Here is a 15,582-nt window from a genome sequence, read left to right as displayed (position 1 = left end):
GTCAGGATCCACTGCTTGAAATCCGAACCCTAACACTGATGCGAGAATTGAAATACACATGTTTGTATATCTTAACAAAAATATTAATGACCATCAAGGGAATGCTAATGGAAATTTAGAAAACTAAAACATCATCTACTGTTCCACTGCCCTAACACAGTAACTCTTTCTGGTTTTCCGTGTTCTTTGACCCCTTACTTTATCGTGGGCATCTTTCCATGTTGTGTGGCCTCCAGAATGATCATGTTGAATGGTGCATGCTCTTCACTGAATACATTTCACATGCTTTACTTAACTTTCTGCTCTCTCGGACACCGTGGTTGTTTAAATGATGCCATGATAACATCTCTGGGCATAAAGGCAGTTTCCCTTGAATTTCCTAGGATTTGAGTGAGTTTACTAGGTCAGATGGCACAAATATTTTATACTGGTAATCATGTTGCCAAATTATTTGCCCAAAGGTCTGGCCCAATATATGCTGCCACCCGTGATCTTGGATTGTAGCAGTTTACTGTGTTAATGTTATTACAGTATCTTTCCCATATGTTAGTGAACACCCAAGTGTGCCTGGTTTAGATGTTGATGGAAGTGTAAGATGGGACCTCTGAAAGTTTCATCTTTTCTAAGGGCGATGGAGTTGTTAACACATGACAAAGCAGCTTAAAATCTATAGAGTCAGTGCAAAAGATCCTTGTGGAATGGAGTAGTTGGGAAGTCTTCTAGGAGGAGGTGGCACTTGAGTTGAGTGAGAAGAATAAGGTTTGAGTAGTGTGCTGTATGGAGGAGATGAAAAGACTGGCCAGATGGTCCTTTGATAGAGATGCAGTTTTCATAGTCAGTTCTTACTCCCTTACTGCTGGATAACTTCCTCTTAATTTAAAATAGCTCATCTCAAGAATGCCCGATTTGTAGTATTCTAAAGTATTATTTGGAGCCTTAAAAATAAATGCTGGCTAATTGAACATAATAATAAAAAATAAATAAAATACAGGAAAAAAATGAATAAAAATTGTAATTTATTACTTTTGACGTTTCAAAAACATTTTCAGAGGTTTATGGGAAGTCATAAAAGTGAGATTAAAGATAAAGGTGAAAGCATTCAGGTCAAGGAACAAAAAGGGTGGCTAGTGAATTGGCAGCAGAGTGAGTAAGGAGAAATGCACGCTGTGGTACCTGACCCAGTATCAAAGATGGGGACTTAAGTTCAGCTGGTGGCTCCTGGCAGCGAAAGTAAAAAGGGAAATTCAGTTACACGGTCTCCCGTGTCTGAAGATGAACAGGTTAAGGTAAAAGGACAGCTCTGGCCAGCACTCCAGCCCAAGGGCAGTATTGCCTCTGGCGGGCTGCTGGAGGGTTCTAGAAGCAGGATAGAGCCTTTGACGGTACCACCCGCAATGAGAGCAGAGTGGCGGCCCCATCCGTGCCACCCAAGTCTGTGAGCTTGTAAGGAGTATGGTTTCCAGTCCCTGGAACAGTGTTTGGCTGTTTCCTGTTGTTCTTATTTCTTGGACAAGAACTACCACCTCAGAAATGTTGCACCCCGTTTATAGATGAGCCCTGACCCCGAGCCTTTGCAGGGGGCTGCTGTCAAGCATGCTGGTTGTTGTTGTTTTAGAAGTCCGTGGATTCTTTCTGATGGTCAGCCGGCTGGTTATCTTTTGGGTGTGATCAAACCATCCTTTGCTCATGCCAGAGAGCCTTCTTGCCCGGTCATTGTGCTTGCTCCTAAGCTTTCCAGAGGGAGACCGTGCCTGTGTGAGCGGGCATCTTGCGGCTGGGTCGTGTGCGTCCACCGTGTCAGATGGTGCCCGGGCCCTGCGAGGGTTGGCCATGAGGGTCTGGTGGTCCTGTTCATTCGCATTGCCTGCGATGGCAGCGGCCTAGTACCAGCTGACTCAGCACGCGGTATCAGTTGTTCATTTGTTTATCCGAGGGATGCTCATGGAGTACTTGCAGTGGTGTAGGCACTGCCGGTAGGCCCTGGTGAAAACAAGCTTTGGTTTTTACTCGGGAGGTCTTTCTAAAACCAGAAACCAACAACAAACCTGGTATTCCCAAGTCGGTGTCTTAACTGTGATGTTGAAGGTGTCCTGGTTTGTGTGCTTTATGACAGGAATGCTGCTCGGACTGTCACATCCTTGCCCTCACACTGGACTTTGATACATTGTTTGGCTCGAGAGACTTAAGGCTCTCCTTTTAGTATGTATGTATGTGTGCATGTGCATGTGTGCTGTGTGTGTGTGTGTGTTTGGTGGAAAGTGGTAGAGAGAGGTAAACCTTTATTTTAGATTTGCTCTTTCTGGTTCAGGCGTTCTATATGCTCCTCAGGGTGGGTGGGGGATAGGAGCAAGCGCTAGTCTTTTTCTTCTTTATAAGCAGCGTCTATGAGACATTGGTTTAGCTGTATTCCCCAGACTGTCTCATAATGCTCTCATCTGTTATGAGACCTGTCATCTGCTACTCTGACAAGTATGTGCTTCGGTACCTGGGCACTTAGCTCTGTGGGGATGCATTTGCTGGCTCAAGCCCAAAAATCTAATTAAAGTTGTACCCATCACCCAGCTGGCTAATCCCATGTGCTTTGACGGGAGCAGGTTTAATTTCAGGGTAGTTCATCCTGAACCCCTCTGGTTTCACATGTGTTTGTTGATGGATAGCTCCAGATGAGAATATGACAGCGTTCAGAGCATCTCTTGTGATCTGTAGTCAAAACATAGCATTTGGAGACAGTGTCTGTAGGCTGGTTGGGTAGGCCTAGGACCACAGACCTGAAATGGTGTGCTTCTTACCAAGGGTCAGGGCTCCCTGTGCCTTGTTTTTGTTTTAATCGGGTATGAAGAGTCTGAGTTGGAGTCCTTGTAGACTAATATGCAGTGTAAATGATATTTGCTGGCAGAAGTTCTATCTGTAATTTCCAGTCACTCTTAAGAGAGGCTGAGTGCAGAGACTCGGGTCAGACTGGTTTTGAGTCCTGGCTCTGTCACTGGCTAGCTGTTGGACTATGAGCCAGTAGCTTTGCCTCTCCAAACTCTGGTCTTGTTTTCTGTTAGAAAAACAGAGCTTAGTTGTAGGGATTATCTGAGATGGGGATAGCAATTATGAACATAGTACCTGGCACATCTTAAGTGATCCATGAGTAGTTGCTGTTTTGATGATGGTGATGCCCTGGGAAGGAGAAACTGGGCAGTTTGAGCTGGTGTCTTTGGAGCAGTGGGCAACAGTGCCAGACTTGGGTTCGAATCTCGGCTTTAGCTGGCACTCAACTCTAAGCCTCTAGGTCAGTGGCTTAACCCCTCTAAACTAAGGTTTTCTCCCCTTCACTAGGGTTGATTATACCTACTTTAGGAGAAATGAATGAATAATAAAATTTAATGCACGAGAAAGCACCTCCTCTGGTTCCTGGCACATAGAGGTGGATGCTTAGTGGATTGGACACCTCTTCTTTCTTCCTCTCCTGCTTTTAATTGCGTGGCGGGTGCTGGCTCGGGACTTGGAATGACAAACCACTGCTCGCTAGAATCTAATGGACACTGTTGACTAATAAATGTGGTCTGCCCAGTTACCAGCCAAGTCAACAAAGCTGTAAATTTCTTCCTTGATAACACTCACCTCTCCTCTGAAGAAAGGGCTTGTCTGTTCTTTCCAGCTGATTGATCCCTCTAGGAAGGGAGGCAGAACCCGTTTCTAGTGACAGACAGTAGTATCTCAGTGGCTCATGCATGGGGGCTGCTGTAGAAGCTGCTTTAAAAGGCTGTTCCCATCAGTTTCCATGTGGAATTTCTGTCGTCTTTGTGGAGCCCAAACAGAAAGGCTTTCCCTTAACTCTGGTTCTTACTTTATAATTTCTGTGCCAGGCTCTGTCCTGGGCACTGGGAGCACAGGACTGAATCAAATCAGACACAGTCTCTGAAGGAATCTGGCAGAGAAATAGAATAGGAACACAGACAGAGCTAATTAAAATATAGCATGATAAGTGCAGGTAGGGGGATGGGCCAAACGCTTTGGGAGCACAGAGCCTGGAACTTGCTATCAGCGGGACGGGGTGGGAGGGAGGGCTTCACAGAGGAGGTGGATTGGAGCTGAGGCGTGAAGGGTGAGTAGCTGTTTGCTGGGGGGGAAGGGGTTGGGGGTTGAACTGCATTCCTGGTTGAGGGAGGGCTCATGCGGAGGCCTGGGGGGCATGAATGAGCCTGGCACAAGGGGGCACAGCGAGTGGGCTGGAGGAGAGGGCAGGAACGTTCCGTCACACCGTTCAGGTGGGGTTTTAGAGAGGTGTGCCTGACAGCAAAGCGACCCAGCCGGGCCTTGAGCCCTGCCCGGTGTGAGCCTCCTTTCTGCTGAAAGCCACATTGAGCTCCCCGCTCGGAACTTCTGCGGTCCTCACGGCGAGCCCCACCAGTAGCACACGTGCTTGTTGGAGCTCTGTGCGAGCAGTCTCATTCCAGTGGTTTCTGTCTGTTTGTTTGAGCAGAGGAATTCTCTGTTCACATATGACTCTCCTGGAGAGGAAACCTGAAGCAGAGCTGTTCGGGGAGATGTGAAGCGGGGAGGCCTGGCGCCCCCTCCCTGCCATGTCCCGCCTCTGCCGCAGCCCCCAGGGGCAGCCAGGCTCTGCAGAACCCGGCCCGAACACCACTATCTCATACTGATTCTGGAAATTCTTACATCATTGGGTTCCTATTCCTCATTAAGATTTTGGAGGAGTTTCCTTTGTGTATTTAAAGGGAACCACTGAGCACTTTGACAAGCTTTCTCACCGCAAAACCTGAGAAGGTGGAAATTTGATGGATGAAAACCTTCTCATTCTCCATCTGGCCTGAGATAAAACAAACCAGCTGACTGCAGAAGGAAGTAAGAGGGCCTGGCTTTTCATTTCTAATGTGATTCTAAGATTATAGGGATATTTTATTTTTAAAATAATCCATTTTTTTTTTCTGTCCATCTCCCCTGAGAATGCCCTGATATGCAAAGGCAACACTCAGCTCAGTGTTGGTCCAGAGTGCACCTGCGAATCTCCAAGGAAGATTGCCCACTAGGTAGAAAGCAAGGCCACTCGGTTGATGTCACTGCACACAAATCCTGCTGTGGCAGCGCCGGCTTGAAAGCAGGGAGGGGTTTTCAAACTGCCCCCTGTTCAGAAGCAAGTCAAACAGATGCACCCTCGGGGGCTTGGCAGGTTCCTTAGGATGGTGGCTCCTTGCATTACAATCAAATACAGATTAGCCGGCTTTCCCGAGAAAGCCACCTCAGTCAGGTTTTGGAGGAAGGCCCAGGAATATGTAGTTAGATGATACGGATAGCCAGCCAGCCTTGGGCTTCTTGAGCTCTGTTTGAAAAACCACTGGTTTAGTGAAAAGAACATGAATAGACCTGATTTTAAGTCCTGATTCCAGCACCTTTTGCTTTGGTTAAATTGCTTGAGTATTTGGAACTTCCATTTTCCAATTGGTAGAATGGGTGGAACGAGAGCATCTGCTTCACGGGGTCGCTCTGAGTGCTGTGGGAGGGCACGGGTGTAAAGGGTCCGGCCCTCTCCTAAATGCTTAGAGCTTTGCAGAAAAAGGTGGTGGGTGGTGTTTTGGGAGGGCGATTGCTGAGGGCCAGAGTAGTCGGCGGGGCAGGGGAGGCGGGGAGCTTACAAGGTAAGCTTGCTGTCTCCAGGCAGAATTGGGCGGAATTGTACTTTTTTTTTTTTTCCCCAGATGGAGAGGACTGGGTGGTCGGGTGAGGTAAGGCTAAAAGGTAGGCTGGAGCCCACAGGGGGAGGGGAGCCTAGAACGAAGGTTTGTTAAGTGGGGTGGCTTCATTCTGCAGTTAGTATGGGGTCCCTGCAGGGTCCTGGGTAGAGATGTAATGGTCGGCGGGGGGTATGTGTGGCATTTGGTGGGTGAACGCAGACATAGGGAGACCAGTTAGGAGGCTGTTGCTGTTGACCAGCTGCGAGCTAATTTCTGAAGAAGGCAGGGGCAGTGGGATGGAGGGAGGGGAGGGCTGAGCATGCAGGGGATTCACTTTTCTCCCCAGTACTTCAGATTTCTCCCGTCCTCTTTTTTAATACCTCCTCAAGGGAGGAGGAGTGACTGTCTGGGTGATTAGAGTCTAGCATGTTCACTGGGCCAGCCTTGCTACAGTGTGGGTTACTGTACCTTAAGACAAGAACCCAAGTTCCAGATTCTCTGGCTTTCTTGCCGCAGACCTAAGCAGGCCTGGCCCTTGTTGGGCAGATGGCTCCCTTAAGCTGCATACACCCTCTTCCTTCAAAAAGCCAAACCAAAAACAGCCCTTAGTTTTATCAGGAAGCCCTGTTTTGGGTATGCAGTTTTCACAGACTTGAACTTTGATTCCCAATCTATGATTGGTTCTTACCAAACTGATTGAATCAGCTCCTTTGAGAAGTCTCTGGGTGGGATAGGAAGTAGGGGTAGTTGGCAGGGCAGGATTTGGGCACTCATGTCCACATAAAAGCACCAGATACTTACCCTTCATCTCTCGTGTGCTCTGTGCGGAGGCTTGGCGCGGCCTTCAGGCCTGAGTTACCGGTGGGATGACCAGGTGTGTGTGAGAGGGAGGGGAGGAGTGCACCCGGTGGCTGGGTGGGCGGTGATGTGATGGTGCTGTGATGGTGCTGTGGCCACAGGAAGAAGCCTGGAGCAGAGTCGGCCTGGAGGGTATGCATTCGGAGGTGCGGGGATGACAGAGGGTCATTTCCCGTGCACCTGCTTTTGTGCCGGGCACCCATCCCGTATTCTCTCATTTCACACTCCCAGGACCCCAGGAGCCTGTATTATTAACCCCATTTACTGGAAAGGAAGCACTCGTAAGGGTTCAGGTTATCTGTCTATGGTCACTGGCTAGTTAGCCGTAGAGCCCGGATTCAAGGCTAGTTCTGCCAGTCTTCACAGCCTAGGAATATTGCAAGAGGTTTGGGGAAACCACCCAAGATTATCAATTTTCAGTTCTGATTGTTTTGCTCGGGTGAGACATGCCGTCTCCATGCCTCCTGTAAACATTTGTTACAAGCGCACGGGTGCCGAGTCCAGGAGCCCGTCGGCTGCCTTTGTGTTGCCATGGCTGCAGCTCTTCCTCAGGGCCACCTCGGCACCATCCACCCTCCCTGCAGTGGTCCTTTTACTTCAGGCCTTCTCTGACTGCCCTTCACGTGAGGTCCCAGATCCTTGGTCCTGCCCCATTCATTAGCAGGAGGGCCTCCGTCTCAGGCTGGATATTGCATCAGACCTGAGTCCTTGAGAAACTGGAAACTTAGCTCGGGGCACTGGAATTAGTGACCGATGGCAGCCCGTGTCACAGGCTGGTTTTATATTTCTTTGGTCTTAACAATAGTGCAGCTGAGGGGAGAGAGTGCTGAATTTGGGGTCTAACTGACTTGGGCTTGAATTTCAGTACTAGAACTTACTTGTAAAGCTTTGTAAACATCTCTCGGTGTCTGTGAGCCTTGGTTTCCTTTCTAGAAATACAGGACTCATAATATTTACCATGTGTGCCGTCATTAGGGTTAGAGATGTTTTATGTAAAAGTGCCTTGACACGTGCGTGGCTCAGCTTGTGCTTGGTAAATAGTAGTTTCTGTTAGGAATGTGTACAATAGAAGTACTTTGTACTCTTTGGTGTCCTGACTTTCCTTGAGGCCCTGACTTATGCTGAGGGCCCACAACCACCAAAAATATACATACACACAAATTTGCATAGCCTCCCAGGGACCCATTCAGTGGACCTCAGATTAAGAACCCCTAATCTCGAGGAATGACCCAGCTACATGTCCTATGTGGGATTTTGGAACAGGTCAAGTCTGTTAGTTTGGGAGACACGTGGGGGAAATGGAGCACATTAGTCACCTTTATCACTTAAAACATGCAAGTTCTTAATTTACATACCTGAATTTAAAATTATATAAGCAAATGAAATGGGAGAATGGAGTAAATTACTGTTGTACACACACACATATACACTAGAACTTGAACCAGACATTAAAATAATGGGTCTGATAGGTGTTTGTGCAAAGGAGAGAGCTGCATCGGGGAAATGATGTAAGTGGACCAGTAATTACTGTGCACATCAGGGTGCCTGGGTGGCCCAGTCGGTTGTGTCTGACTCTTGATTTCGGTTTAGATCATGATCTCAGGGTCGTGAGATTGAGCCCCGAGTCCGGCTCTGTGCTGAGTGTGGAGCCTGCCTGAGATTCTCTCTCTGCCCCCCTCCCCCCAAAAAAGTAGGCCTGATCTTTTTAGAATGGAAGGCAGATTTATTGTGAATTTAAAGATGTACCTAAATGGCTTCACACAAGATTTTCTGGTCCGTGTTATCCAGTTTTCAGAGGCAGGTTTCTAAAAGCAAGTGTCAGATGACTGTAGGTGGATGGGGGTCATTTCAAAAGAAATCCAAATTCTGGCCATTGTGTGGAAGTGAGCTGAGAGGCTTGCAATCAGAGTTGGAATCAGGCAGGTGCTGCCCCTTAGTGACTGTGATTGTGGGTAAGCTACTTTACCTGAGCCTGTTTCCTCATTCATAAAATGGGAGCAATCCCATCTACCTCTCCATCCATCCATCCATCCATCCATCCATCCATCCATCCATCCGATATTTACTGAGTGCTGTTCTGGTTATCTGTTGTGTGCCATTCCCAAGTGACGCTGATAATGTTCTAGGGGCTGTGTTTTGAGAATTCTGGTTCTTTTTGGTGGGAAATGGTATTTAGAGACTATGGTCTGGATACTGGGGAGGATGCTGATTTTAGGCTTTCTCAGTGAGAGGAAGGAAATAACAGAAAATAAAAGTTCATATTCATATTTTCAACTCATATTTACAATGACATGTTTTAACTTAATTTTATATTTGTATTGGTATTCTCTTAGGCTTGTAGTCTTGGTTCTTATCACATTAATAATTACTTATTTTATACACACACACACACATACATGCACACAATTCCAGAATACCAATACAAATATTATTTCTTCCAACACGATTACTAAAACAGTGTAAGATTTTCCGCAGTAGTCCCTTTTGTCTTGGAGAAATAGCCCACTAGGGGTATACAAATTACTCTTTTTTTTTAAGATTTTATTTATTTACTTGAGAGAGAGCACAGAGGGAGAGAGAGCACCAAGGGAGAGGGAGCACCAAGGGGGAGGGAGAAGCAGGTTCCCTGCTGAGCAGGGAGCCCGATGTGGGACTCGATCCCAGGACCCTGGGATCATGACCTGAGCCGAAGGCAGACGCTTAACTGACTGAGTCACCCAGGTGCCCTAAATTACTCTGCTTTTAAGTTACTGAAATAATTTCTTTCTGTTTGGTTAACCAATCAACCTGATGTACAGTTAGATTTAGTTTCTGTTTGTTCGCTCTGCTTCTAGTTTTAGGAGATTTTTATTTTATTTTTCAAATGGTTATCTAAACATTTAATCAGCTTCAGTGTTACATCTGTAAAATGAATTTTTCTCCCTCCTTCTGCCTTGTTCTCTTTTTTTTTATTTCCCTATAGACAACCATTTAATTTATTTTATAGTTAACATGACAGTATGTTATATATACTTTTTTTTTTTCCTCCTGGGGTCCTCTTGATCCCTGCCTGAGCAGTATATTCTGAAGATTACTTTAGGGCAGAGTGTTTTTGGAGTCCTCATTCCTTTCTCTTGATCGCTTCAGAGTGCTCCATTGTGAGAATGTATCTTAGTTTATTCCTCTACTGGTGAATATTTGGGTGGTTTCCAGCCTTTTGCTATTATGGATAGTATTTCAGTATTCCAAATAGCATACGTCCTGAAGTAGCTATATCACACTGTTTACTGTTGGTTTGTGTTTTTCCCCTTAACATTATGGCACAAGCATTTTCCATGTTAATTGTAAATGTCATTATTTAAGATCGTTTTTTTTTTTCTGATTGTGAAAGTAATACAGACTTATTTAGAGATTTTAGAAACTCAGGAAAAGAAAACAATAAAAATCAATCGAAAGTCCCCACAATCCCTCTATTTAGGTATACTGTTATTATTTTGATGTGTCTTCTCATAGCCTTAACAATCTTTTGTATAAACATTTAGGAAACAGTTGGCATCATATTATATAGTGTCTTGGCTTGTTTTTCCTCATAATTATGCATTTTTTAAAAAAGATTTTACTTATTTATTTGAGAGAGAGAGAGAGTGCGCGGGACTGGAGGTGGGGGTGGAGAAGAGCAGAGGGAGAGGGACAAGCAGACTCTTAGCTGAGCAAAGAGCCCGACATGGAGCTCAATCCCAGGACCCTGAGATCATAATCTCAGCCGAAACCTGAGCCGAAGCTGAAAGTTTCTAGAGTCAGATGCTTGACCAACTGATCTACCCAGGCATCCCATAATTGTGCACTTTTTAAAAATGCCATACTTGGGGCATCTGGGTGGCTCAGTCGTTAAATGTCTGCCTTTGGCTCAGTCATGATCCCAGGGTCCTAGGATCGAGCCCTGCATCGGGCTCCCTGCTCAGCGGGGAGCCTGCTTCTCCCTCTCCCACTCCCCCTGCTTGTGTTCCCTCTCTCGCTGCGTCTCTCTCTGTCAAATAAATAAATAAAATCTTTAAAAAAAATACCATACTCTTTTTATAATTAATTCCTTATTTTTAAAAAATAATTAATTCCTTGCTGTTGGAGGTTTAGTTTCTTTCTGGTTTTTCACTATTGTAAATAATGTGATAAATATCCATGCATAAAGCTTTTTCCAGATTTCAGCTTGTTCTTTTGTTTATTTTTTTTTCAAGATTTTTAATTTGACAGAGAGATAGTGAGAGCAGGAACACAAGCAGGGGGAGTGGGAGAGGGAGAAGCAGGCTTCCCGCCGAGCAGGGAGCTCGATGCGGGGCTCGATCCCAGGACCCTGGGATCATGACCTGAGCTGAAGGCAGACAATGGCTGAGCCACCCAAGTGCCCCGATTTCAGCTTATTCTTAAAGCTGGTTTTCATCAGACTTTAAAAGAGAAGGAAGTGCACATTTGTTAAATACATCTTTTAGCTTGCTCTCGTATAGCGGTAAGCAGGTGAGAGATGATCATCTTGAAGTGTTTGTCAAATAAGTTCTATTTTTTCTTTTTCTTCGGCTAGGACCTTAGAAATGAAGTTGAGAAACTACGTGATGAAGTGAATGAAAGAGAGAAAGCCGTGGAGAATCATTACAAGAGTCTTTTGAGTGAAAGTAATAAAAAATTGCACAGTCAAGAGCAAATGATCAGAAGTCTAACAGGAAGCATCGATCCAAAGGACTTGTTGCTTCAGGTACCATACTTCTTTTTCTTTTGTATTTCAATCTGTTGACTTGGCATAGGCTATTTTCTTTAAAAACTCTTTTGCAGAAACGTTTATATAAAAATAAAGCTGGCAAACATGATGATAGTCTTCACTGCTTTATATCAGAGCATCAGAGCTTCCTTTATGTCCTTTGAGCATCAGCCACCAGCAAGAAGGGAAGGAACTTGTTCTGGCTCGTATGACAGGTCCACGGCAGAGCCTGACTGAGGCTCTGGCCTGTTCCGCCCTAGTGGCCAGCCTGCTTCACTGAGGTATTTGTGCTGGGAGTGTCTGCTGCTCTGTGGTATGCCAGGCCCTCTCACCCCCCCTGTGCTTTTCCTATTACTGTCCCCATTTGGTCTTGGAATACCCTTCGTGTTTGATTGTGTAGTGAAGTTTTGATTTAGTGCAGGCTGACAGGTAATCATGGTAGATTCAACATGGGTAGTTAGCTCTGCTTCCTACTGGAGCCTTGTTAAAGTGACAGTGGAGGGGTGAAAGATACAAGCCCGCAGGACTAAGAGTACTCTGCTCCCTGCCTTTGGGGTGGAAAAGCCAACAAGAAGCAAGCTGGTGTGTCCTGCAGAACCCAGAGAGGCTCAGCAGGCAGTGGAGGGACCTGGTCCCTTTGTAACCAGGAGATCTGGCTGGGATGCTGGGCAGTTAGGTGACCTTGTTTTCTTGACTAGCAGGAGATGGGGTGGTTTCCTCTCTGGTGACCTTAAACCAGAGAAGCCCTGGCCTGGCGGGGGGGTGGGGTCACCAGATGCACCTGAAGGCAGGAGTGGGTCTCTTGGATGAAAACAGGAGTGGAAGTGTGCATCCCCAACATTGAGAGTCCTCCGAGGGGAGAAAAGACAGTTGGGTGTCTTCCAACAGAACAAGCACGTCCTCACCTGGTCCTCTCACGGTGAGTCTGCCACCGATGTGCTTTTTCTGCACTCAGAGCTTCTGAGCACTTTTCCCTTCAAAGGTAGGTGGACAGCCTGAGCTCCCCAAACAGGGGAAAAGTATATAGGAGGAAAGACAGAACAAGGCTATGTAGAGGCCATAGAAATGGAGGATGAGAAGCAGCCAGACAGCTTTAAAAGAACTCAATACCGTAACATCTTTACATAAGAACTAAGATCAGGATCTGATAAAAATACTTGGAAAAGAAGAACGAGCTATTGGAAATTGAAAGTATGATTACAGATATAAAGAGTTTAATAGGAGAGTTAGAAACATTGGAAGATAAAGTTGAGTGAGGCTTCTAGAAAATAGAACCCAACAGAGAAACAAATAGGTAAGGAAATGAGAGGGGGAGGCCTGACTCAGGAGTTCCAATACGTGACTGACAGGAGGTCCTGAGAGATGGGGCAGGCAGAGCAGAGGGAAGGGAACCCTCAAAGCAATAGGAGAGCTTGCAGAATGGAGGGACAGACACCTGTGCATTAAAAGGGTCCCTCTGTTTCTAGCACAAATAATGATGAGATGTCCACGCCCCGAGGCACGTCCTTGTGATACCGAGGCACACGGTGATAAGAGAGGATCTGAAAGGTTCTAGAGCGAGACACAAAGGACCCAGAGCCGGAGTGACATCAGAATTCTCAGCAGCAATACTGGAGGCCAGAAGGCAGGAGAGCAGGGCTTCCAGATTGCTGAGGAAGAGTGATGTCCAGCCTAGCAGTAGCAAGAGTGAGGTCAAACAAAGCCATTCTCCGACGTTCGGTGCCAAAAATCCTCTGCCTCCCAGGGACCCCCTGCAGGGAACTCCTGGACAGTGATCCCATACAAATGAGGAAGAAGCCCAAAAAGAGAGAGACATGGGGTCCAGCAAGTAGAGGATTCTCTTGGGATGTGGTGACAGGAAGACCCAGGATGCAGAGAGCTTGTATTGGAGCTCTTGAGACAGGGCCTCAGTTGGGATTTCTCCAAGAAATGGAAATGGAACCCATTTTTAAGTTCTTTTAGAGAGCTTAGAGATAAATCTACATTAAGTACCTAATTTAGTTTTATGAACTAAGTGAATAAATAGAACAAAGCAGTTGTTACTGATTCCAAGGAAAGCAAAGAAATGAACACGAAAGGAAATGTAATCACGGAAGGCTAGGTGGGTAACTCATGCACAGTGTTTGTGTGGTCATAATAGTGTAAATGCAGACTGTCGATTGAACTGAAATTGTATTGTAATTATCAGGGTAAGTGCTGGTGGGGGGGGGGCGCAGATGTTATAAGAACTAAATCCTTAAACTTCTATGGTAGGAGCCGAGAGGTAAATCTTAACTTAAGTCAATGGGACACGTGGGTGTCTCAGTCGGTTGAGCGTCTGACTCTTGATCTTGGCTCAGGTCATGATCTCGGGGTCGTGAGTTCAAGCCCCATGTTGGGCTCCACACTGGGTGTGGAGCCTAATTAAAAAAAAAAAAAAAAAAAACGTCAAGCAGTGTGAGAGTAGTAATGTAATGTAAATAGCAGAAGAGGCTGAGGAGTTGGAAGTTATTTTTTCCCGGGAGTGGGACCCAGAGGTGAGAAGTGTGAGGGAGTGGGGAGGGAGAGCTGTTTTCCCTGTAAGCCATGCAGACTGTTTGTTAAACAACGTGTACATATAGTTGGACTTTAGGAAAAGGAAAATGGAAAGTGTGAGTCAAGCACAGCTGTATTATGGCAATTCTGGAAAGTCTGTGTTGATGTTTGATTTCTAGTTTTTCCTGTTTATAGTTTAATAGGTTTTTATAAAAAGTTGCCTCTGTTTCTTTCCTGTTTGTACTCATCTAATTTCTCATAAACATTTGACGTGATGAAGTAATTCTGATAGGTACTTAGGAAGAAGATGTGGTTCTTGCCCTTAATTTCTGACCTAGAGTGGACAGAGACCTCGTTAAGGAGTTACTAGGTTTTAAATAGTTAGGAATAGATTTTATGCTTGAACTTGGCCAAAAGACCGGAGAGACGGTCTCCAGTCCAGTCCTGTTGTTGAATGCCAGATCTTCTGAAGGGGTCAGTGAGGTGCATCATCACGAAGCACCCTTTCACATGTGACCAGACCCCAAAACAACATTTACAGCCTTTCTTCCTAGAAGTCAAATCTCCTCGTAGATATGGATGGTTCAAGTTTTGTCAAATTTGTGATGTTTTGAGAGAGACTGGGTTTTGTTGGGTTGTGATACGCAGTTCCTCTAATCACCACGGTAACCCCGTCAGGCTAGGAAACAGACCCAGAGACCACACCTTGGCCGAGGGTGACCCAGCATGGAAACCCTGTCCCATGGCGCCAGGGCCTGGGCTTGGTCCTCCATCCCCGCCGGGTGGCTGGGGAGAAGGGCGGTGGGGAGAAGGGCGCTTTGTAATGACCGCCACCACCCCTGCCTACGCCATGGCTGTGGGCTGCGTTTCCCCTGGTGGTAAATAACAAATGCACTTGCATTATTTTTGTAATTGCCTACTATTTGGGGATGATGGAAATTTTTTCGAGGAAAATAATGTCAAGAAAAAAATAAGATATTTTCCCTTAAAGAGTTTTGCACAATCTGTTAATATTTTTTCTCTTGGTGAAAACTTCCTCATGATTTGTTTTGTTTCCTTAGAAATTCAGTGAAAAAGGGTCGGAAGCAGTACAGCAGAATTGTCCTTCACAGACTGGCGGAGAGCTCAGGGTCAGGACTGAGGGCTTACCAGCAAAGTGCTCTTTGCAGCGGTCACCAGGTGGACACCGCATCTTCTCGGAGGTAAGCTTGACTAGACTTGGACGTCCGCAGGTGAATTCATGTTCTTTCTGACATGTGTATGATAACTCCTCTTACCTAGAGCCCCTCCAGTTCCTTCCTGCCAGTGATTGAACTTATAAGAGGTTAGGAGGAGGGTTCTTAGTCTGTCCGCCTTATAGGTGAGTACCCTTGGGCTGAGTGCTGGTATTTGCACCACACAGGAAACTGGTAAATCACACTCGTTAGGGATGAGCCTCCTGTTTGCTGTCCCAGCGTTCACCTCTCAACTGTGTAATCTCTGTCTATGTCATTTCTATGTTAAGAAAATTTTCCTGTCCAAATACACACAAAAACTGACCCAGCAGACCCTTCCTGGTGTGGCCTCAGGTTGCTCTCTGTCATCTCGAACTACAGCTGACTTCTTGCAGATTCCTAAAAACACTGTGTTTGCACCTCTCCCTGTGCCTTTGCGTGTGCTGTTCCATCTCCTGGAACAGCTTTTCTCTCCTTGTTTGCTGGGTGACTCCTGAAAAGGTACCCCTGAAAGTACCCCTCTGGTGTCACCCTTCCCTGAGCCTGCTTGGTAGTGACATACCCTCTTCCTCCCTGGGACTCGGCACTTTGC

General features: G+C 46.1%; 1 protein-coding gene across 5 annotated transcripts in view; it reads left to right on the top strand.

Moving 5' to 3' along the window:
• The window catches only part of CDK5RAP2 (CDK5 regulatory subunit associated protein 2), a 176,351-nt gene that overhangs the window by 63,532 nt on the left and 97,237 nt on the right, over positions 1–15,582 (top strand). For all 5 annotated transcript variants that reach the window (XM_028107743.2, XM_028107740.2, XM_028107742.2 and 2 more), the window contains 2 exons: positions 11,089–11,259; positions 14,838–14,978. In XM_028107743.2, coding sequence (XP_027963544.2) covers positions 11,089–11,259; positions 14,838–14,978 — 312 coding nt within the window. The remainder of the gene's footprint in view (positions 1–11,088; positions 11,260–14,837; positions 14,979–15,582) is intronic.

This window comes from Eumetopias jubatus, unplaced genomic scaffold (assembly GCF_037043125.1).
Source record: "Eumetopias jubatus isolate StellerSeaLion01/CBP00866 unplaced genomic scaffold, mEumJub1_p1.0 scaffold_15, whole genome shotgun sequence".
NCBI lineage: Eukaryota > Metazoa > Chordata > Mammalia > Carnivora > Otariidae > Eumetopias > Eumetopias jubatus.
This window is presented reverse-complemented; position numbering and strand designations above follow the sequence as displayed.